Below are 24,660 nucleotides of genomic sequence, written 5' to 3' on the forward strand. Positions count from 1 at the left end.
CTTACCTTGTCATGTCATAGATGGTGAAATTGTGAATAAATGTATTCTCATTTTAATAATTGTTAATTTACCGAAAATAAACTGCCTTCAGATTTCATTGTATAATGGTTCTCATAGTAAACTAAGTAACGCAGAAACTCTTTATAATAATAATAATAATTATTATTATTATTCTAAAGTCGTAGTAATCATTACTATCATCATCCTGGCTGGGTCGCCAAAAGAAAAATTTCTGTAATGCTCCATTTTATAACATTTATTCTCTTAAACATCTGTCCATATATATATACCGTAAAATTTACTTGTTTTCTTCCAATTTATTTCCTGCATTGGCATAATCCAGATGTTTTGTATCAATCTCTTATAATGATGTTAAAATTATTTGGTGCAGTCCTCCTGAAATCCACGAAGAACTGAACCTGTGGCCCAGTCAAACGTCGCCATCTCGACTTGCGGAATCGAGAAGAAATAGGTTAGTATGGTTCGTGAAAAAACATGCAAGATCACACGAAAACAGAATATTTACAATGCCATGTAAAAAAGTGCTCAAAAGAAGACATGACATAATGAATTTATGATCAAAATTGATAATAAAATCAACAGAATTACATACAAACACTGCTTTTACCAAGAGAATATATTATCCATTCTATTTCAAGCATGCAGCTGAAGAATTATTTTGCAAAAACAATGCACAGTAACACTTCAATATTCCAAATAAAACTTTCAAATTTGCATATTTTACATCTCAGTAAATGAATTTTGCCACATTTAATTGTGCTTATGCTGACAGAATTTATATTTGAAGTTTCAGGTGAGTATTAATATTTACTAATAGTAGTAATATTGTTTTGTTAAGTTACGTTACAATTTATGACGGTAGATATAAACAGAAGGTAATTGTAGTTCCAGACGGATTACAGATAAGTAAGGTTTATTTCCAAAAGGTAAGTATTTGGTAAAGATCCAGATAAGTAAATTCCAATAGGTAAGTAGCCATTAGGTTTGCCAGTGGATATATATATCTTGAAAAACGTATGTGTATTTAATTACATACGTATTACAGTATTTCTTTACAGGGAAACGAAATAATCAATTACGTACCATTAATTATCTGCCCAAATTAATTGTCGTTTATAGGTGACTGAAGATGTTGCTGCATAGTTCTACATAAAAACCATACCAGATAAATATACTATCTTTGAAGTGTTAGAAACGATGAGAATATATAGAGTAGCAAAATAATTAACACATTAGAAACACATCACTTTATAATATGAATGTACTCCTATCGGAGTTAGTTATCAGAGTAGTTTATGTAAAATCAGAGTAGTTAAATGTTTTATTCAGTAAAATCAGCAATTTTGAATTGTTTTCCAAATCATTAGTTACTTAATTTTTTCATAATATCTCAAACAGGCATATTCTTAGGTGGGACAGGAAATTTCGGGAAGATTAACTTCCCGAGCAGATATCTTTTAGCTTGCAGCCATGATCATTATGTTTTCTGGTTTATAACAAACAATAAATTAATTTTTAAAGTAGTTGTATTGTTACCTGTTGCAATATTCCCTCGCAGAAATGAATATAGCTTATGATATTTACAAATGTATAAGCAAATAAACAAAATTCTTCAAAACTTCCTTATCTTGCGTATAAATTTTCTTTTAGTACTCAGCTATTTATTCAATTTTTCAAAAGGCAGATAATCAGTAATTTTAATACATTTTTTTCTTCTATTAATCTCTGTTTTAATCTCCGGGTGCTACAGGGCAAAAACCATCGCCCGAATCTTCTAAATATATAACACTAAACACAATTAAATTTCTTAACTGAACTCTTCAGAAATGAAAATAAACAAAAATATAATTATAAAACACGAATTACAATATATGTAATGCACGGTATAGATTGATGATACCGGGGCATTACATATGTTCTGCAATGATTATGTTATATATATATACAACTGATATATTTTAATGTAATTATTTTATATAATTTTTCATGCATTGCGGAAAATACAATTTCATAAAAAAAAGACTGACCCAGATGGGAATAGAACTCGTAACCTTAAGATTTGAAATCCGACACCTTACCAGTGAGCTAACACAATGATTTACGGTTACATGCTTCTAGCGAAATATATATAACGTTTCTCAAGATAATTATGACATTCATATCCAGTACAAAGGCTGTTTTTGTTCTACTTTGACTTTTATTTTAGTACTCAGGTGATAATTATATTCTATGTCTTAACTTTGAGCATTCTTTTACATATGGAAAGATTCTTTAACGTATCTAAATGTTCCATTACGTATGGAGAGCTAAATGACAAACAACAATGTGCTGACATTAATACAAGGTTTCGAAATATTGTATCATTAAGTATTTCAAACATTGTTGTTTTTTTTTCTACACTTGGTAGCAAGTCTTATTATATTTAAAAGAAGAAAAACACATCTGCAAACTTTTTCCCGATTGCAAAGGCTGGCTTGGAGGTTCGAACCAGGGTTACTTTTTTCCGAAGATACCCGAAGCTGGACTTAGAAAATTTTTGCCTCAAATCACCAATAAAGAATGTACTCAACCTTTTTGAGACAAGGTGTACCTAAGAAATCAGACGTACATTGTACCTGTTACCTCTTGGGTATCATGTACCTGCTAAATTTATGGGTACAAAACGGCCGTTTTGTCCCTCTGAAATAGTGGGTACTGTATTTAGAGTGTACCACTCGGGTCCTGGCGTCGAATCCGCTAGATGTAAACAAGATCCACAAAAGTTCCTGTACTAGAGCCGAAATAAGCTCGGAGCTGCGTCAACTAGCCTTGAAGGTCAATGTACTGGCAGGAATAAAACGACCATCCGTGCTGAGGCCACAAACGAATGTTAAAGTGCTAACACGTATTACGAGTCACTTTACATGAGACTTCTACACACTGTTAGAATGACCTTTTTCTATAGATGCGTAACATATCACTGTTGATAAACTCTGAAAATTAACTCTCACATATGCCAACGGCGATTCAACGTGCGAAGCTCAACCCATACAAGGGGAGCGCTTATTATCTTTAGAACACCGCACCCCACTCGCCTTGGTGAGTGCTCTTCGAAGTAACAAACAGGCACGCGTACTAAACACACAGTGAGAGTTCTATTTAGCAAACCAAAGCTTGTATATGGTCAACGGGGAGATCCCGATTTTCACTCCTAACGTCGGGATCAGAATTATTGTCCAATGAGCTTTTGGGTATAAAAGTGCGTAGGTGGAAAGTGATTGTCCCAAATTCAGACCCAAAAGGACATTTACCAAGCATGTAACTATCACGTGAACAGTCCTTGTTCCTCGACCATATATGGATGTAAGAATCAAAATGAGACCTACCAACACAGATGCACGAAATACAAAACTGATGAAGAAAGCTTCGAGATTGTTCCTTTTATATACCGTGTTAGTTAATAAAGTTTGAAATTATGTCTGTCTTTTCCAAATGTCTTTTTTAAATTTTCAAAATGAGCTTCGGGTCGGTGATAGTAGAAATGCATGACGTACAAATTATGAATGTTTCGAACACAGAAAAGAACAGCTATTGGAACTATCTTGGGAATTCATGGAGAAACTTTTAAAAAATGAACTTTGTAACTTTTGTTTGCTTGTGCGCTGTGAGTATAAAGAGTTGTCTGAAAAGGCATCACAACATTTGATAGCTTTCCCTACCACTTACTTAAGTGAGCATACCTTTTCTGCTGTTAGTAGTGTTAAAACCAAGAAATGAAATCGTGTTGGTGTGGAATCGGACCTAACATTGATGGTGACAAAACCTATTCCTGATTTCAACGCAATTATGAAAAAAATCATTCTTCACATTAGTGATCGCACATTTGAGAACATTGTTTATGAAGTGGTACCCTTTAAGAAAAAAGACTGATTTTCAGTCTTGAAAATTACTGTATTTTCAATTGAAATTTCGTTAATTAGGAAACAATCATGTATCTTTATAATAAACTAATTATTGCATTATTTTCCTTGATCTTTTTCTACTCAGTGGTAATTCCTTCTATTTCAAATAGCCTTGCAAGGGGACCTACAGATCACTTTCCGAACGAACAAGGGGTCTCCGCTATTGGAAAGTTTGAGAAACACTGAATTAGAGAAAACTACTTCCAACGTTCCATATTGGCACTCCCATTAGGCAAAAGAAATTCTGAGTTCGTGCCCCTGAAAGGAAAACAACACACGGGTATTATCTTATTGTTACTAAGACTCTTTTCTCGATAAACATTTTCTTTAAAAATAGTGACAAATTTCCCATTAACTATAAAAAATATTTAGCTCCTGCCAGTAAATCCTTGCGTAAGAACAATCATATTCAATTTATTATGCTCTTCGAAGGGGGATGTAGTCCCATATTAGTCATTGGTACATAAAAGTAGTATGGATCATAAATTATGCGCATCTTGCAAGTAATTTGAAACTCATGAGCACTCCCAAAACAAAATTTGGAATTTTTATTTCCCCTCCCCCTGTGATTCCCGAAGGTGTCTCTACTACTTTACCCTGCGTACTCTGTGCCCCCTGTTACCAAAATAAAATTCCAGAATTTTACTAACATAACGACAAATTTCATATTAATTGACAACCAATAGCTTCTTGCGTATATCTTTGCTTAGGATATTTATCATGATTTTTTATGTGATATTAAAAGGGGGCTGTAGCCCAATATCAGTCACTGGCTCATGAAAGGAGCATCAGAATGTTAATTTCGTATCATTTGTGATCAACCTGACACTCTTTGGATTTTCCAAAGTAAAACTTTATTTTTTTTATAAAGATTCAGTAACTTATGCTTCGCCCCCAGTGACCCCCTAAGGCGGTGCGTTACCTACATTACATTCAAGATTTGATAGGCGCATCCTTTTTGTTACAATGACGCTAAATTTCACATCAATTGACAAGAAATACCTTATTCTCGTATGTTCGTACCAAGGATATTTATCGTGACTCTTTTATTTCTGAAAGGGGGGCTATAGCCCCAAATAAATCACTAGCACATGGAAAGAGCATTGTAATATTAATTATATGACATTTGTGGATATTCTGACGCGCACTTGCATTTCGGGAACAAAATTTTGAATTTTTATAAAGATCCATCTTCTGAGCTTCGCCCCCTAAGACGGTGTATTACCAAAATAACATTTCAGATTTGAAAAACACATAGTCTTTTGCTACAATTACGCCAAATTTTACATTAATTAACATAAGATAGTTCAATCTTGCATGTCCCTACTGAGGACACCGGCGTCTTTCCGCGCGATTTTCGGCCGCGACGAGCAAAAAGAGATTCGTTCACCAAAAGGAAACCAAGAGAGTTAGAAGGTAATTTGTTCCTTTAAAATACGAATTAGGGCTTATATTTCTCTCGTATAAAGCTTTCTCGAAACAGTCGGCAGCCAGTACGACGTCGATTGCAAAAAGAAACTGCCGGCAATTTCTTTTAAAAAACGACGTCGGAGAATGTTTCAATATCGCGTAAAAGTGGCAACGAGTCGAATTTTGGAAAATGAATAGAGCCTGTATCTTCTTTAGCCTCTACGGACCCCAGTGCTCATTTGAGTACATTCATTTTAATATTACTTAAACGTATGTCGTTTCATGTCAATTGCATCTTTACAAGTTTTGCTACTCAAGTACTCATTCGAGAATACATTTAGTGCACTCTGGGTCCATCATATGGCAGCTTTGAGTATACAGTGTACTAACTAGAAAATATTTAGAAATAATTTTTTCGAGCATTGAAAAATGCTGGTCCGTAGATGTTTAAGATGAAATAAAAAAAAACTGTCCGAAGTTTTTCTTGTGAGTTGGCACTAATTCCATAAAATATGAATTGTGAAAGCGGAGTCGGCAGATAGTCGGCATACAGCGGACGGAACGACTTCTACAAATGATGGTTGTAAAGACGTCGAAACGTTGACGGCGTACCTACCATAAAAAAGGTAAATGTATGAAAAGAAATGTAGTAAAAGGAGAGCACGTAAACGGTATATGAGAAGTAATTTTTTAAAATTAAATTACAAGTACGAGAGGATCCTTGACAAACATTTTGGAATAAGACGGCAAACAGCGGACGGGCGACCTCTGCAAATGTTGTCGGAAAGGCGCCGAAACGCTGTCGGCGTGCCGACAAGTAAAGAAGTAGAAAGAAGGTCGGCAATAAGCGGACGGACCGACCTCGGAAAGGTGCTCGGGCAGGCGCCGAGCCGCCTTTGCCGCTGAAGAGCCTCATTGGAGAAATCGTAGTGTGGTCGCGCTGCATGTATGTTCGGTTCGCGTCCTTCATTTGTCACATGGTGATGTAGTGTGGAAGAAGTTCGTTGATTCATATAGTCAAGTGAAGGTGAATTTACAAGTGGGAAAAGTTGTTAGTGATAAAAATATTCATTCATTGGCAACTGTACCAAGTTGCTGCTTAAGCAAATGTCACGAAAATATGATTTGTAAGTGCCCATGGTGGGGAAGACGACTAATAAACTAAATATTAACCAGCTAATAGTATTCCATGTGCAACATGAAGAATCGTGGCCTTAGAAGTGAAAGAGTTAATACACGTGGTGAGTTAATATAATACTATTCATATACATTTCAAATTGTCATAAATTCTATATGTTGTGTTACATATGTTAATTGTTGCTGCGCATGAAAAAGATGCGATTATAATATCTTCCCGCGCACTGGCGTCTCCGGCATGTAAAATTTGGATGGGGGCATCAAAGAAAGTGATTTAAATGGTACTACCAACCAAACCTGTTTATTAACTTCGATTCTATTTGTTACCCTTCTGCTTACTTTCAACAACCCCCTAATGTATATCAGGAACTCGATTACGATTGTAGGGAGCGCAGTGGCTTAGTGGTAGAGCTCTCTGGTTCGATATACCTTCACTAAATAAAATGAAAATGTCTGAAACAATGTTCATAAATAGTGGACTCTATTAGGGCCTTAACTTGTGGAGGACAAGAGGGCAATTTCTCCCCAGGGTAGCTCCCCGCCGTTCGAGGGGGATCCAATTGAAGACAAATATTTTTAATCCATATACGATACGAACATGAAATTATAAATGAAATATCAAACAGGTTCAATATATTATATAAACAAAACTGCAAAAACAAAAATGAGTCGTGGGCCAGTTTCACTTAAAAAAAACTCCCTATTATTAGTGGCCCTGGAAGTTATATTTATTCGTACGGCTTTGAAATATGTCAATATTGTCCCCCTAATTAATTTGTCATGTATGGAACAGGCCCAGAGACATAACTATCGGACCCCACGTCTTGAGCTTGGGGTCCTTGGTTCGATCCCAGAAATCGCCATGTGAACTTTGTGATGGACAAGCCCTCATTATCTTTGCCGATTGTAATTTTTTGGGAATTGGGTGACGCCGTACATATTTTTTGGAGGTTGGGGACGATGTCCTCTTGTGTTCCAGCACACTTTTACCACTAATATGAGGGAAAACTGAACAATTTTAATTCAATGAAAATATGTTAACTAATGAATGTCACAGAAAACTTTCTATTAGATATTGCTTGATTTATACCTCGAATTGGAGTATATTGTCTATACTGTTTGCTTTTCAAATATTGCACCAAATTCTCTGTCACGAAATTGGTCTGACTAGCATAGGGTGACCAGACGTACTAATTTTCTCAGTACAGTACTGTTTTTAAAGAGCTGTCCTGTGTGTTGCGAAGACTCACAGTGGTACGAAATGCTAAAAACGTGGCCAAAATTCAAAATCACTTTCAGAGTGTACAAAAATGGGCATGCTGTGGTTTTGACCTCACTGATCACGAACTTGATATCCTAATTGAAATCTTCAAAATAGTGGATCCAATATGGCGGATCAAATTTTGCAAAACAGTAGAATTTGTTTTCATGCTTTAAAACAAGTGCTTGTATTGAGGTCTCTAAAGAAAAATACAGTAAATATAATATTTTCAATCACTGCATGGACGTTTTCTTCTGCTCCGGGTTCAGTTTGGTTAGTTTCAATAGTAGCTTGCACCTCCTCCTGATTTGACCAGATGCTATTTAGATGTTTTAAGCGTGCACACATTTCTTCGATAGTGCCTTCGTTTGGAAACCTTTGAGTTTTACGTCTTACGCTTATGCCAGTTAGGCGAAAGGAGACGATGATGATGAGAAATGAATGAAATGGTGGAATGAAGAAAGTGGAAGAACCCCGAGAGAAACATGCACACGGTGTTTGTCCACCACAAAGTTCATATGGCGCGAGTTGGGATCGAACCAGGGACCCCATTCACCAGAGGTGAACGCTCTATCTCTGAGCATCCGCGGCTTCTGCCTTCATTTGGATCAAAAGCCTGAACAAAGGTGTTTATTCTGGTTAACTGGCCTCTGTATGCAGATCTTACCTTAAAAGACGCTAAAGTCTTTCAGTGATTCAGTCATGATTCAATGTTGCGCAGAGATAGGAAGAATAAAAGAAAGAAACCTGTAGGTGTTGCATTTCTTCCTTTTTATATAACTATGAAATGGAATTCAGAAGTTTGATCTTGTATACAACAGCCTGTCCGCCCACACAACAACGTGATTATTGTTCAACGTACGTGCTTACGCCACATATAAACCGACACACGCACCTTAAATGTAGTCTTCGCAGCAGCACAGAACATTTATCAGGAAACTTTTTTCACGCATGTGCTTACGCCACATATAAACCGACACACGCACCTTAAATGTAGTCTTCGCAGCAGCACAGAACATTTATCAGGAAACTTTTTTCACGCATGTGAAAGAAAAGAACAAATGTTTGAGTAATGTAGAAGAACAAGAATTGTAGTGTTAGTTATACCTTCACTAAATAAAATGAAAATGCTAGAAACAATGTTCATAAATAGTGGGTTCTATTAGGGTCTTTACTTGTGGGGGGCAGGGGGCAACTTCTCCCCGCCGTTCGAGGGGGATCCAATTGAAGACAAATATTTTTAATCCATATACGATACGAACATGAAATTATAAATGAAGTATCAAACAGGTTCAATATATTACATAAAAAAACAGCACATACAAAAATGAGTCGTAGGCCAATTTCAGTTAAAACAAAACTCCCTATTAGTAGTAGCCCTAGAAGTTATATTTATTCCTACGGTTTTGAGATATGTCAATATTGTCCCTTAATTAATTTGTCAAGTATGGAACAGGCCCAGAGGGATAACTATCGGCCCCGCAGACCTTGCCGTGCAGGAGAGTCCACAGAATCCGTGAGGCCCACAAAGAGCAAGAGCAAGATGGAAAAAGGGGCTATTTTCGAATTTTGACGGAGGGCCCACGCGATGTTTTTCTAGTGGGCACAAATATTAATGCTTACCACCCGCCTCCCGAAAAAATTCTAAGTTACGGCGGTGGGCTGTATTGATGTTCAATTCACCATACGAATGCAGATCAGTCGTTTCTTCAGAAAAAATATTCCGGGGTGCACAGCTGGTGGTATTCTATTTATTATTATGTTATAGACGTATTTCCGAATTCCCTTCAGAGAAACACGTAACACATAATACGATCTAGACTTTCAATAGTTCAACGTTCTCTGTTCTACCGACTTCCTAAACTAAACAACGAGATGTCGCATACACCCATTGACTTATTTATTTCTGAATCTACATATAACTCTGCACTACGACGTCATTTTAGTGGATAAAGTTTAGTCAGCTATTGCCTACCTTTCTTGTTATTATTTACAAGTTGTTATTTTTATTATTATTGCTATTGTCATTATATTATTATTATTATTATTATTATTATTATTATTATTATTATTATTATTATGATTATTATTATTACTAATAGTAATAATGATAATAATAATAAATGTTCGAACAAGTCGTTATTGTTATTTAAAATACTTTAATAATGTTATTTATTCTTTTCACCTAACTTCGGTGCAGATGGTGCAGGGTTAGACTCCCGTGGGAGTACAGTCCCCTTGTGTTTACCATATATTGAGGACCTCATTCACGAAAATAGCAGTATGAGATCTAAATTCAGAAATAATAACACCTGAGAACCGATGTGCTAACCAATCATTAGACTTACGAAGTTGAAGTTCTCCACCTGGCGAGCCATATATATAATCCCATGAGCTATAGAGCCGGAGTAAACTTTTTATTACTTTTATGAAATTACTGTTTCTTCCCTAAGTATTTAGTGTTTCAGTTTGATCCTCCAGATATCCAGTCAGCTATGTAAGTCTAAATAATACTACGTATCTATATTGTATTATTAACAAGAATAGACTATATTATAAATAGCAGATATGATTTCAATACAAGTACTTGAAAGCACAACGGAAAGCCGGGTTTCCTCAGCGGTATAACGCTCACTTCAGTTGCGTGGAATACCTAGATGAATCCTAGCTCGCGCCAGGTTCTGCTTGTGGTATACCAATACTGTGGGGGGGGGGGTTCTCGGGGTCCTCCCGTTTCCTTCCCCGTTCTTAACCCTCCTCATCGTGACCGTCTTGCTTAGCCTTGGCGGATATTCATAGATCGTTAACTTATATGATGAAAACACAAGCACAATAATATGATAGATTTGCTGATTTAAGTTTAACTTCCCTTTTCAGCAGCGACGCTATGAGATGTGGAATTCTAAACACTGTAATTGTTCAAGATATTGTAAGTCGCACGTGCTAGCCACTAGACCAGCAGGGAGAGCCACAATAATACGAGTATTGAATGATTGTGGTAATGTATTTATAAACCTAAAATATAGTTTGCAATAACGTATCTTACGCATCGGCGCAAAACTGTTTTCAACGTTGGGAGGAACAAGTAAGACCGTTTCTTTTTCTTTTATTTTTAAGCGATGCTCAAAATATTTGTGAAGTTCAAAACCAGTCCTGTGGAAGATCAGGGAGCAGAGGTGTCTTCAACATTGGGAGGCGGGCAGGTTTGAGGCTTATTCTGGAGGGACATCAATTTCATCTCACTTTCCTTTGTGGGAATCGGACACAAATCACATGTTTTTCACAAAAAGGACACTTCAAATCGGTTTATTGGGGGACAGTCACCCAGTTCCAAGATTGGAGGGGACATGTCCCCCTTATCCCTCCGGGATTTGCGCCAGTGATCTTACGTCAGAGAATAATTAAACTTCTCTTCACTTTTTGTTTCCGTGTGTAACGTGAGTTGATCATTTGTTATCCAGGTGAAAGCCACGTATCAGTCACAATAACAGCATCCCAGAATTTTAAAGGAGGTCCATTAAGTTTAATTATTGTCAATAAAGATTGGAAGGTACTCGCCAACATACGGTTTCTTTCGGAATTTTTAATATTATCAGCCTCACTGAATCCACATTCACAGGCAGCAGTTGATAATGGCACTGAGCGAACTTTGGCGTTAAGGTTTTAAGAACTGGAAAGTCATTTACCAACGTAGAAATTGACTTGTACTCTTTCCATTCTGATACTGCAAAAATTCCAACAGTTGAGCTGCTTTATATACGTCTACGTTACCGTGTGAACAACTCATGCTATTACGAGCTTTATCTTCAAACACTAAAAAACATTTAGTACATTATTTGAAGGAAATATGCTATCCACTTTGTCTACTAAACCCTGGCCCGTTATTTGATCAAACTCACTATTATCACTCCCTGTGTCAGATGGTTTTAGCAGTGCACTAAATGCTTTCCTTTACAAATTGACTCATTTTGCATCGTTTTACTAATAATAGACAGAATGCACGCAATATCCAGAAGGATACTTAGGAATAGAATGTTTTTTTCCTCCGAAAGTTTTTTTTTAATACCACAAAGTTTGGAGCGGTCTTTAATGAAATGGTCAATATTTTCAGACTTCGAAAGTAGAAATTACATTGCACAAGAATAATCTGTCAAGACTGTCAGTAATGCGTCCCTCTCATTTGAAATCCTACGTATGTAAAACAAATTTCTTTTTATTTTTAGCAGTCTTGCAGCATCTGTGACTAATGCGATTCTTTTAAAGTTTTTTTTTTCAGCTGCAGATGGCTTACTGAACACTTTGTAAAGTTCGTCTAACAAATATTAAATGTTGTGAACAGCATTCGCAACACCACAATCTCTTTCAGAAACAAGATCCATTCGATATGGTATGCAGTGTACGCTAATTTGGCATGGATTGACACTTCTTCTAATTCGAGCGGCAACCCTTCATTTCTCCCGGTGAACGTTGCAGCCCCTGCGAAGCAAATCCAACAAACGTTTCTTTAAGATTTAAAAAATCTATGCTACCTTCGGAAAATACTTGAATAATTTTCTTTTCAAGAATTTTGCATCGGCATTTTCAAATGGCACTAATTTATAAATAAATAAATAAAACAAGGATTATTTTCTTCACCCACATATGCCACATATATCAGCAAGAGCTTATCTGCAAACCTGTGTGTGGATTCGTCCACTGAAATTGAGCAACAATCTGTTTGTTTGAGAAGTTTTACCAATTCTGCACGCAACTGATCAGCAATAAACATAGCCACAGTTGCCACAGTTTTATGTGTATACTTTAATTGCAAGCAAGAAACCACTTACAGCCTATAAGACAGTTAAATCTGTTTCATAGATAAGCTACAGATTTATTTTAGAAGCTGTGACAATGATAATATTTTTTAAAATTTTTATTCATTTATGAAATTTGCTTTCCACCTCTCCCTCTAGTCTAATATTAAGGTGTCCCCCCTACAGATTTTGATGGTGGGAAATGCAAGCATAACAATTTTCGTAGGGGGAAATTCCCCCTGTTCCCCCGGGATTTCGGACCCTGATGTTGCCACAGCTATACAAACTTCGAAAAAGTGTATTTTTTTCCCAAATTTTACATTCTTCTTCATTTACGGGTTGGGCACGGGAGGCATAACAGTTACCTCTTTAGAATCTGTATCCCATAACTTTTTCAACGAGGTATTCTTCTTATCTCTGTAACAATTAGGGACGTCGCTAGGGCTGCCAAAGTCAGGGTAGACGACAATATATAAATATATACAGGATGATTCTCATAGGTACGTTGTTCCGAATTTTTTATCCCTTGCTATTGTATCTTCATCTTTTCATTTTTTATATTTTCGGGATTGTTCCGAATGTCTGGCGTACATGTGATATTGTTCTTTGGCATATTGCAAATAATAGTGTTGGCAGCGTCCCACAATTTTCAGGTAATATGTTTTACTTTTATAAAAATATATACTGAAAAAAGGGTAAATTCAATATGTCTCTGATTCCCCCTCCCAAGCCCAATGGCTACACACATGGTATCACTAGTTAGTATGTTCATTTATCTTTCCTGATGCCACTTTTTATGCTTGTAGCTCGTTTGGGGACAGAGTTTCTCCTCTAAATGCTGAGGGAGAGGGGAACAAAAGCATTAAATTTGCCCCCTTCCTTTTTGTAGAGAAACCTTTATGTGAACGAAACGCACACCATTGGAAAGGTTTATCCTTCCAGAAGAGACAGACACCTAAATAATCCTTCTACGTTAATGAGGAGCCGAACTACGGAGGTTTAAATTGCTGGCTCAGCATTCGAGCAGTTGGTCCTGAAGAGGTAAACACTTTGGCCCTTGTACTTCAAGAAAATACTAAAATGTTGTCTACCATTGTCATTATTGTCAAGCGAAAGTTCAAGTATTTCCTTTTTTTAAAACTTACTCTGAGCCATGTTTCATGAATAGAAATGTCAGAAATAAAGGGAAATTGGTGGAATTAAAAAGCGAATAAAAGAAGCAAACGTTTACGCGCCGGTCACACTGGGGTGAGTTGGATCGCAAACACTCTTTACAAGCGTCTTGTATAGCACAAAGCTCGCAATGGACGCAGTTTACCAGCCATAACAACAGGCAGTGTTACCAATTGAATGTACTTGGATGGAAAACTTTTCAAAAAACAATAGAAAAAAATTCAGAATAAAAAATAATTCATCTGGTGTCTGTCAGACCCCAGAGTGACCACGGAAGGTTAATGTGCTTCTACAAATGTAGACGTAAGAACCGAAGGGGTTAAATCATTATAACTGCAATTTGCAGGAGGGACGACACCAGAGGGGCAAGGAGGCGAGCGCACCTGGTGACTACTCCTGCCCCCTGATTGTCATCAAGGCTCCCTACGCAATCTCCTAAAATCTTACAGCATCCTGTATATGAAATTTTATACGTCAGTATCATAACCAATCTCATGTCAAAAAATTGTATTACCCATACATTTACTATGTGGCTCAAGCTTTCTTCTTTAAGCGTCTGGGTATGCAAGTATATTCTGTTTTCCAATTTAGCGCTTTTCCCGCTAAATTTTAGTTATAGGCTAGTTCTTTGTTATGATTGTTAATTTTAAACAGTAAGAATAGGCAACGTTGTTTTTTGAAGAGTTAGCAACATTGTAAATCCAATTCAACTGAAAAGAGAACTTTCATTGTGTCTAGCAAACAATAATAGTAGAGTTAGTCGACTTGTTTTCTTTGCATTGGATCAACTTTAGTTAGAAAAAAAGAAAGGTAAAACATTATTTATTAGTTGTAATTTTTACTTGAAATAAGTTTCATTTATATTAAAACAACAACAAAACACACACTGTACTGTAATATAAGTCAAACATAATAAAACTATCATTTATTGTGTGAAAAACAGCCGATCCTCTAAAAATGTATGTGTCCTTCGTTTGTCCAATAACTCATCGCAGGCAATAACATTTCACGAAAATAATACATCGAGGTCCTTATTTGTAATTGTTTATAATAGGATGGCCAATTGTTTGAGATATATATTGTATGACTTTCTACCATGCTTGGTCCATCAAAAACTGTACTACCTTCCACATACTCACTACCGGCGGAAGGGCGGGGCAAGCCGGGCGACCGCCCGGGGCGCCAAAATCCTTGCTAAATTTATATTATTGTAAACGGTGAACTAAAAATTAACTTTTTCATAAATTGTGTAGCAACATTGGTTACTACCTCATGCCATAGGCCTCACTCTTTATAACAGCCCCGGTTTCTTGAATCTCCTATAAAGGAAATCCCTTCATCCCTTCACCTTATTTGTCTATAAAAAAAATCTTCGCTGACAAAGCTAAAGGCTATTGTTGAGAGTTGGGAGTTTTGAGCAACAATAACACGCTCTGACACTTACAACCGCCGCGGTGCCGACAATTGCACTCCTTGCGACAAAGCTATGTCGGCTACTCTAACAATACACACAAACAATATTGAGTTATTGGCAACCAAAAAGAAATTAGTCCTGTTTGTACTGTCAAATGTCTCCTGAAAGAAAATTATAAATCAGAAGTCATGTACATGTAGTGCAGGCTTCATGGTGTGCGTGTTCTTCTTTTGTCTCCTGAATTTCGACTCTAGTAGAAGAATCGTTGCGTTAATGTGTTCTTTATCAACATGTCGGAAAAAAGAAGCCTTCTGGAAATGTATACAGAAAAAGAAGAGCACAATTAGCGGCTGAAAATGAGAAACAGGCAGCAGCATTAAAGAAATTCTTTCGTACTCCTGAAACAGACAATAATGGAAATGAAAACGTAAAACCAGAGAATGAGGAAACCAGCAAGAAATTAACAAATATTTCAGAAGATAACAACACAGTACAGGAAAGTAGTGTTTTCGTTTTATTACGTTTAATAGAGAAGAGGTGTTTACACACGTTTCGTCTTAGCAGGCTGGGGTGGGTAGGGTGGTGGCCTCTCAGATAGGCGGCGAACTTCAGGCTTAAAGAAAGTTCTTTCCCCATTGATATAAGTAGCAATAATTACATTCTATACCAACACTGATGCTTGATACATGTACCAAAGCGATAAGACTTTTACTCGTTAGATGTGTATTAACCAGCTTTAGCTGTATTTCAAGCATTCATCTATTAATTAAGTAGAAGGCCTCCATAGCCTAGAGGCACTCATGTCTATGTGCTCCTGGGTTCAATCCCCGGACTTTCCGCTTTTCAACGGCAGGAAAACTGGGGAGTCACATAAATAAAGATATGACGGTCACTTGGCCTGCAAAGCTCCTAATACGCCTGTTGGCGGGTAGTGACACGACCGGCTGACCCGCGTTCTGTTACCCAGGTGAATGAATTTTTACCACTCGCTATCACATGGCTTTGGAGCAGGCCCAGCATCTATTGGTCTGCCGTGCCAGGGATTATTATTATTACTATTATTATTATTAGTAGTAGTAGTAGTATTGTAGTAGTATTGTAGTAGTAGTAGTAGTAGTAGTAGTAGTATCGTCTACTAAGTAGAATTCTGAAGAATTAAAATGTATGATTGTTACCGTTAACAGATCTCCGTGGAGTTTCGCTATCACAAATTTTGCAATAGACCCATTATTTCATAAACATATCGTAAATAAGTAACATGTACCAGTGTAAGACTATATAGATTATGTTTCTATCCAATACGATTAACGTGACTTAGAAAAGAAAAGTATTCGGGCTTTGGCAGCTAATTTGAATGCATTCGCATCTATTTTATGGATGAGCTGATTCTTGATGATTTTCACAACACAAAGTTGTTAATGAATACGGAGAGAATTTAATTTTTATGTACAGTTAGAAAAAGAAAAAATAAGGCCATTCTTACCTAGATTCTGTAAGAATCGCCCCATTTTTTTGTTTTCTTAACTGTACATTTTCACAATGAACACGGAATATGTAGATTCAATATTTATACGCAGTTATTTTATCATTTATGCATTTTCTTCACCTTTAGAATACAATTTAAATACATTTCATTCTTTTAAGAAAAGAAACGTTATTTGTAACGTATTAGTTCTTTTCCTTTCCACAGGTGGATCGATCGATTACGAGCATTTCGCAGGAGGAAGAAGAGCAATTGAAATCTGGAACAATTGATATACGAAACGAAGATGGATCAGCATTTCCACAGGAAATTGTAATAGGTGTAAGTTAAACATTTTGATATTTGAATAAACATAAATTGCATGTTGGTTGAATATCACGCAATTACAGCATTGTGTAAAATATAAGAGGAAATGCAGTGAAACATAATTACTTTTATTATTAGAGTACATTGCAATTCGACAGGCATAAATTATAAATTCGACAGACCGACAATTGTTTCTAAATATCTTGTACCAATATGTTCATGACGGCATAGCTTATATATATATATATATATATATATATATATATATATATATATATATATATATAGTTAGCTAGTGGGATTAAATTAACAATGTTTCACTTACTTTCCATGAAGCATATACAATATTATTGATTTTCTTTGGTTTAATTTGACGGGTGTTGTAGATGAATGGGTCATTTCGACCTGAACTCGGGATATAAATCGAATTATTATTTTTGTAACAAATAAGCAAGCAGTAGAACTGATTAGAGACTTTTCACTAACTGACATTTTAAAAAAAATCTTTTAACAGACTATAGTTTGGCCACATACATTTTACTGTAATTATTTTTTAATCTGTTGGAAAAATTAAAATACTGAGGTTCAAACTGTATATGCTTTTGTACTGTAATATAAGAAAGCTCATAATTTGCCTGCTATTAGTAATTAATTTATGATGATGATTGGTGTTCTTCCCAGAGGCATGTGTTTGACCCCGAAGGTCTCTCAGCAAGGTGAAACCATGGTGGCTTTGCATTGCTTTCCATGGGATGATGATGACGTTCTAAGGGCGGGATCCGAATCACTTGTGTCCTCACCGAGAATCGAACCCGAGCTTCCTTAGTTATAAGGCGATGAGCTTAACCAGTCGTTCTACGGAGACACCAATTAAATTATAACATGCCAAATATATAAACAATCAATCAAAAACATCTTTAGGGTCACATTTACTCAATTTTTGGAATTCATTTCTTTTCTTTAGGTGCATAATATCACTGTATTCCGTTCAAGTTGCTTTGACGGAAGACATATGGGATAACATTTTTTTAAAATAATAATATGTAATATTTATTGCCTTACTGGTTGAATGACTAGCAGACTCACATGCAAGAGTTAGCGGATTCTATCCCCCAAGAATTTTTATATTGAGCATCACAAGGAAATCGGAAAGCTTTTCAAATAATATAAAGTACCAAACTCTAATCCAGAAAGCCCCAAAACATTTTGATGCAAGTCAACTAAATTATCACATACCAACCCACCACATTTAAAGAGAAAGAAAAAAAAGGACACAGTCAATGGTGTTTCGGAGCTTAAAAAACAGAGTTTACTTGTAATTAGTGTATAATAATGTGCATATTTTAAAGAAAATACAGATAGTAAGAGATACAAACTTGCTAAGAATAATGTTCAAAGAAATGTTGTTTTCAAAGTTGCATATTTCTTAGGTTAAGTCAGCCACGAACATGTTTGTATCCCGGTTGATGTGGTCGTTCATTACTGATTCAACTTCGTAAGAGGCATTTGTGGAGCCAATCAGCGTCAAGGCATTTAACCACATTACAGCACTTCAATGCTGAAACCGAGAATCCTGGGTAGGGCTTCTGAAATCTTGGACAGATTCTCCTATGTATACAAAAGAACGTGACGTGGACGTCTTATATTCGCACGAAACCTGTATTTATTTATTTATTTATTTACGTCATTTATTATTAAACTTTTCCTCTCCCCCTCTTTATTTATTTATATCTCACATCTATCGGAGGCTTATTGGTCATGCGCCATTCTAAGTTTTGTGTTTATCCCCGGATGATCTAGCTGCTTGAATATCCCCCACCCCCACCCCACCCATCTTCGGTGCAAGCCTACCATCTTTAAAAATTATGAACACAATTTTAAAAATTCCATTCAAGTTTTAGTCACTTATTCTTTGTTAGAAGACAATGTTTAAATAAAATTAACATTATTTTCTACTGACTCTTTTCTTTTTTTTTTTTTTTTTTTTTTGCAGGTGTTGGAATCACAATCAATCGATCTTGATGATCCAGGAAATTGGCCAGAACATATTACGGACAGAATGCGTCAGATATTTGTTGACGAGGTCCAGTTCAGGTCTCCAAACGAGAGTTCCCTGTAAACAGCGAGGGTCGGCGATTTACTGCAAGTAACTACAAAAGACGTCTGCACAATGGAGAAGAAGTTGCTCGTAGTTGGCTTATTTATTCAGTGACTAAGGATGCAATATTTTGTTTCTGTTGCCGTTTTTTCGGTGGTACTACAATGTCACTCTCTTCTCGTGAAGGTTTTTCGGATTGGAAGCATATGTCCGGACTGTTATCAGACCATGATAGCTCTTTGACTCACATGAAGGCTTTCCAATCGTTGTTTGAACTTGCAAACCGATTACAGTCAGGTAAAACAGTTGACGCTGAAAACCAAGCAATTATTCGCAATGAAACTGAGCGTTGGAAAGAGGTTCTCAAACGACTGCTGTGTATAATTCAGTTTCTTGTTTCCCAGAACTTGACATTTCGTGGTCAAAATGACACTATTTACTCAAGAAACAACGGCAACTTTCTCAAACTAGTTGAGTGTATTGCACAGTTTGATGTTACTATGTCTGAGCATTTGCGACGAATAACATGTAAAGAGACACATGTACATTATTTGAGCAAGGACATTCAAAATGAAATAATTGAACTCCACGGGTGAAAAATAAAGGATAAAATTTTGACTCATCTAATGAAAGCGACATATTATTCCGTAATATTAGATTGTACACCAGATGTAAGTCATACAGAGCAAACGACACTAATTGTTCGTTTCGTGAAGGTAGAACTGGGTAAGGAACCATCCATTGAAGAACATTTTTTTGGGATTTTTGTGCATAAACGATTTTTCAGGAGAAGGACTAACTACCATTATTTTGGAAGAATTAGAAAAACTGAAAATTCCTCTCTCAAACATGCGTGGCCAAGGGTATGATAACGGTGCCAATATGAAAGGAAAGCACTCAGGCGTTCAAAAAAGAATATTAGTTCTAAATAGTCGAGTATTTTTTGTCCCTTGTAGCTCCCATTCATTGAATTTGGTTGTGAATGATTCTGCAATGTGCTGTAGTGAGGCTGTAATTTTTTTTGCTTTATTGCAAGAAGTATACAATTATTTTTCTAGTTCCACATATCGTTGGTCTGTTCTAAAAAAATATATATATCCAATTTCACTTTGAAACCTCTTAGTGATACTAGATGGAAGAGTTGTATTGATGCTCTCAAATCGTTTCGCTACCAGTTAGGAGAAATTTTCGATGCTCTTTTCGAAGCATCAAAAGGACTTAAAGATAGACGTTATGGGCAAAAATAAGGCTTCTTCCCTGGCTAGGAAGCTCCTGAATTTTAAGTTCGTTTGTGTTGTTCTATGAAGTTATTTCTTGAGTTAATGTGGTTAGCCATGTTTTCCAACAAGAATCAGTGGACATTCAGCAAGCAGTTGATCTGCTTAAGAAAACCAAGTGTCGCCTTGAGAACATGCGAAGTGATGAAGGTTTCCAGAATATTTTGTTTGATGCCAAAGTAATTGCTGAAGAGCTCGACATTCAACCACAATTTGAGAATGAACCAAAACTCCGACCTAGAAAAGTCAAACGACAATTTTTGTATGAATCTGAAGACGAACCGATTAATGATCCATACAGTGCGTTTAAATGTAACTTCTATTTTTGCACATTAGACACAATTATCTGTTCCCTGAATGAAAGATTTCAACAACTGAAGCAGCACAGCAAAATGTTTGGGTTTTTGTATGACATCCATCCAATAACGGACAAAGAGTATTTACTAAAGTGTTGCAAGGACTTACAACTATCTTTAACATACAAAGATCACTGTGATATTGACGGATTTCAGTTATATCAAGAGCTCTTACTTTTACCTTCATTTCTCGGTTCTGAAAGTGGGAGCAAACCGTTGCAAGTACTTACATATATTTGCAAGAACTCCCTTATTGGGTTATTTCCAAATGCAACTATTGCTCTAAGAATCTTACTAACTGTTCCTGTAAGTGTAGCTTCAGCAGAAAGAAGTTTCTCCAAGTTGAAACTTATAAAGAACTACCTACGATCAACGATGACGCAAGAGCGTCTTGTAGGCCTTTCTATGATGTCTATTGAATGTGATGTTCTGTGTGAGCTTGACACTGATACTTTAATTAAAGTCTTTGCAGAGAAAAAGGCACGAAAAGTTAACTTTACTTAGCATTGTAAACAAGTCAAAGGACAATTTGCATTAAAACTGTATAAATATATAAAATTATATTACTGGTTGTATTATTTGTATTACAAAATCTTTGTACAATGCTGTTACAAAATATATTTGTATGCTCTTTTGTTCATATATGTGTTCTCTTTCGCAGTTAACAAGGTTGTTTATGTATATGTGTAAATAAATGCTGTATCGCATCATCAATCTTAATTTTATATAAATCGTTGTTTCTTGAATCGTTCTGTAAATTTCTAATCAGTGGCGTAGAATATTTTGCATACTCATGTGTAAATAATTGTTTCGTAAATCGTTAACCAAAACTTACTCTGTGTATTTAGCTCACAAAAGTTAAGATCTTACTCAGTTTGATAATTGATTCTTATAGTTATAGTTATAGAGTTCAAGGAGTTATTCTTTAAAGCAGCAATCTGTAAGGTGGCATAGCAAATTTAAATTAAAAAATACCAATGGGTTTTAGGGGGCGCCATATGGATTCCTTGCCCGGGTGATATTTTCCCCTTCCGCCGGCCCTGACTAAACTGTTTAGTGTTACCATCAAAGATGATAAAAAAATAATACTAATAGTTTTATTAATACACTACATATTTACTAGTAGTACCAGCACCTATGGCCCTAAACCTATCAGATGTATGAGGGATAATGTCCTTCGGCGTCGGGGAGTGGGCGAGCACACTATTCACGGAAAGTATTTTCTAAAATATAAAATTGCATATTTTACTTCAAATAGGCTATAAACACAATCCATACATTAATTTGTTGTATCTCAATCTAAGATACGGCTTTTTTAATGCATTCAGTGCATTCAGAACTTTATAAAGGTCTTACGTTGAATGTTGTGTATCTTAACGTGAAAGCAACTAATTCGCCGAAGGAAAGCCCAAAATCTAAAAAGAATCACTTCCAATGTGATCACCTTAATTGCACCAATAATATACTAATGAAAAGCTCAAAAACCTAGGTGTGTTTTTCCGGGCTCGGCCCACTTGGGCAAACCCTGAATACAATACAATACAATACATCGCTAAAGAATAATTGTACTCTTTCGGCAAATCTAGTCTGATGGCCCCCTTTAATTTTATATATGCCAGGTGAAATATTTACATGTCGCCTGCCGCAAACCATTTAAGAGACAATAAGAAAATTAGCGAAAGAATTATAATTTTTCAACAATTATTTCGAGCGGCACGCCAATAGTAAAACCTGCACGCAGAATTAGGTAATACTCAAGCAGACTGTTTTACCAAATTTTGACGCATATCTTGCATCTTCCGGTTCCTTTTTGCAGAAAATGCACTAAACGAAAAGAAATCCTTAAGTTTAACGTCCCACGTTTATGCCAGTTAGGCTAAAGGAGACGGTGGTAATGAGAAATGAGTGAAATGAAAAAAGTGGGAGGAAACGGGAGAAGCCCGAGAAAACCCACGAGAAAGTCCACACGGCGCGAGCTGGGATCGAACCAGAGATTCCAAGCACCGCAGGTGAACGCTCTACCACTGAGCAACCGCGGCCTCCTTTGCACTAAATGAGGAGCTCTAAAAGAAAAAGCGAAACAACTTCTGTTAGGTGGCCTGTAAAAAAACACGCATGCTATCTGAGTCAGCGCAGAAGCACAACAGGGGGCCCGAGCGACACCATAGCGAACAGGCACGTCAGCGACAAGGGAGGGGGGTCCGCATAAACGAGGATGGTGCAAAAACATTTAGAATATTTGTAACTATTCTTATCTCCAAAAACACTTAATTTCGATCCTTAAAAAAATTCACAGCTAATACACGAGTGTTACACCGCCTTTCTTTCTTACCTTAACGACAAAAAATAGTGTATGTAGGGCTACTGCCTCTGTTCTGAATTTTTATTCTTGAATAAATCTTTTACACACTTTGCGCAGTTGATTTTACGCGCTTCACCATACCATGACTCTGTAGAAACTTTATAATCCTTCTCTTTTTATTACACAATTCTTTAAAAAAATGTTTACATTATAGCCATCGCAGATGTCCACAACTAACGTATGAACTGCAAATTCCCGGCGCTTACTTCTACCCTATTTGCATTCAAAATCCATTTCAATAAGCTGTGCAAAGACAGAAATAATTACATTAACACTCTCATTCCCTCACGAAAAATATTTCACATCACATTTTATACATAAAGTTTTGTTCTCGGTGTAAACGTCTGCTCGAATGAACCCCAGAATTATTATAACCCAGTGGTGTATTTAAGGGGGTTTCCGGGCTTAAGCCCCATGAAATTGTACTTACTATATTAAAGTAAATGAATTATCTTGCAGAACAAAGTTAGCGAAGCCCTTCTCCCCTGAAAAAAATCATAAACACGTCATTAAAATGGTAATATACGCGCAATTAACCCGTCATCAAAACAGAAATGTACGTGCCTACTCCCTTCGGAAGCCCCCGCCTTCTCCCTCTCTGACTCGGTTAGATGGCATTCGTGCTTTTTAGTAGCCCCCTAACACAGACTGGCTTGTATTTTTTATACTGTACTTCTTATCCACACATCAGTATAAATATGCAAATCGTAAAACAATTGTAATTTTTCGACAATTAATTCTGACTGTCCCCCTGAATTTATAATCGAAAAATTTATACGTCGCTTGGCGAAAATCATTAAATAGACAACAAGAAGGAAAGTAGCGAAAGAATTATATTTCACTAAGTATTTCGAGCAGTGTTTCTTCCAGACCATTTTTTTTGGGGGGAGGGCAGTGGCTTCCCGGAGCAGACCAAAACAATACGTTTATAATAACAACTAGAATAGCATGAGCAATGCCCCCGGAACGTTACTTCTGAAAGAAAAACTGCTTTCGAGTGGCACACCAGAAGTAAAACTGCACACAGAATTATTATAGCATGTCATAAAAATGGTAATGTAGGCCCTACGTATCTTTTGTAACTCTTCACTTTGAGCAAGGCAGTGATATTACGTCAGTACATAGTATTGCCGAGCGAGCATAGGCGAGCGAAGGCGGGTTAGAGCCCCGCAGGGCACGTTGTTTTCTCCCTTTCCTTCCTGGGAACTGTAACTGCAGGAACCGGTTCAGATCAATTGGTTATTGTCACTGTCTTGCCTAAAGTAAAGTCTTGCCCGCATGTTTTCCCTTTAAAAGCATCCCCTCGCTCCTGCTGTCCTCCAACTTCGCAATGCCCTGACTCAGATAGTATTGGTGCGGGAAGCTTCTAGAACACAGGTCCCCCATATATGTCATTTGATGATTTTTTTCGGCACCAAATTAAAGTATTTAATTCAGATAGAATTGCCGAGCAAGCGTTAGCATGTGAAGGCGGGTTAGAGCCCCGCAGGGCACGTTGATTTCTGCCGTTATTACATATAAATGGGAAGAGGAACCTGTGCTCTAGAACCCTGCCAATTGGTGCTTTTTCGTGGCCACGTAGTACAGGCTGATTTATTTTTTTGCACTGTAGTTTTTACGTCATACAT

General features: G+C 36.6%; 2 protein-coding genes across 2 annotated transcripts; both read left to right on the forward strand.

The window, feature by feature from the left end:
* Window positions 1-19,201: 19,201 nt before the first annotated feature.
* Window positions 19,202-19,633, forward strand: LOC145689725 (zinc finger MYM-type protein 1-like). Its single transcript, XM_081763924.1, has one exon. It carries the CDS (start codon window positions 19,202-19,204, stop codon window positions 19,631-19,633), a length of 432 nt encoding a protein of 143 aa, XP_081620050.1.
* An 815-nt stretch (window positions 19,634-20,448) lies between these two features.
* On the forward strand, window positions 20,449-21,174 carry LOC145689726 (zinc finger MYM-type protein 1-like). The gene has a single exon (XM_081763925.1). The coding sequence runs from the start codon at window positions 20,449-20,451 to the stop codon at window positions 21,172-21,174; it is 726 nt and encodes a 241-aa protein (XP_081620051.1).
* The last annotated feature ends 3,486 nt before the right edge of the window (window positions 21,175-24,660 follow it).

Source organism: Thermobia domestica, chromosome 7 (genome assembly GCF_964235325.1).
Source record: "Thermobia domestica chromosome 7, izTheDome1.hap1.1, whole genome shotgun sequence".
In the NCBI taxonomy this organism is placed as follows: Eukaryota; Metazoa; Arthropoda; class Insecta; order Zygentoma; family Lepismatidae; genus Thermobia; species Thermobia domestica.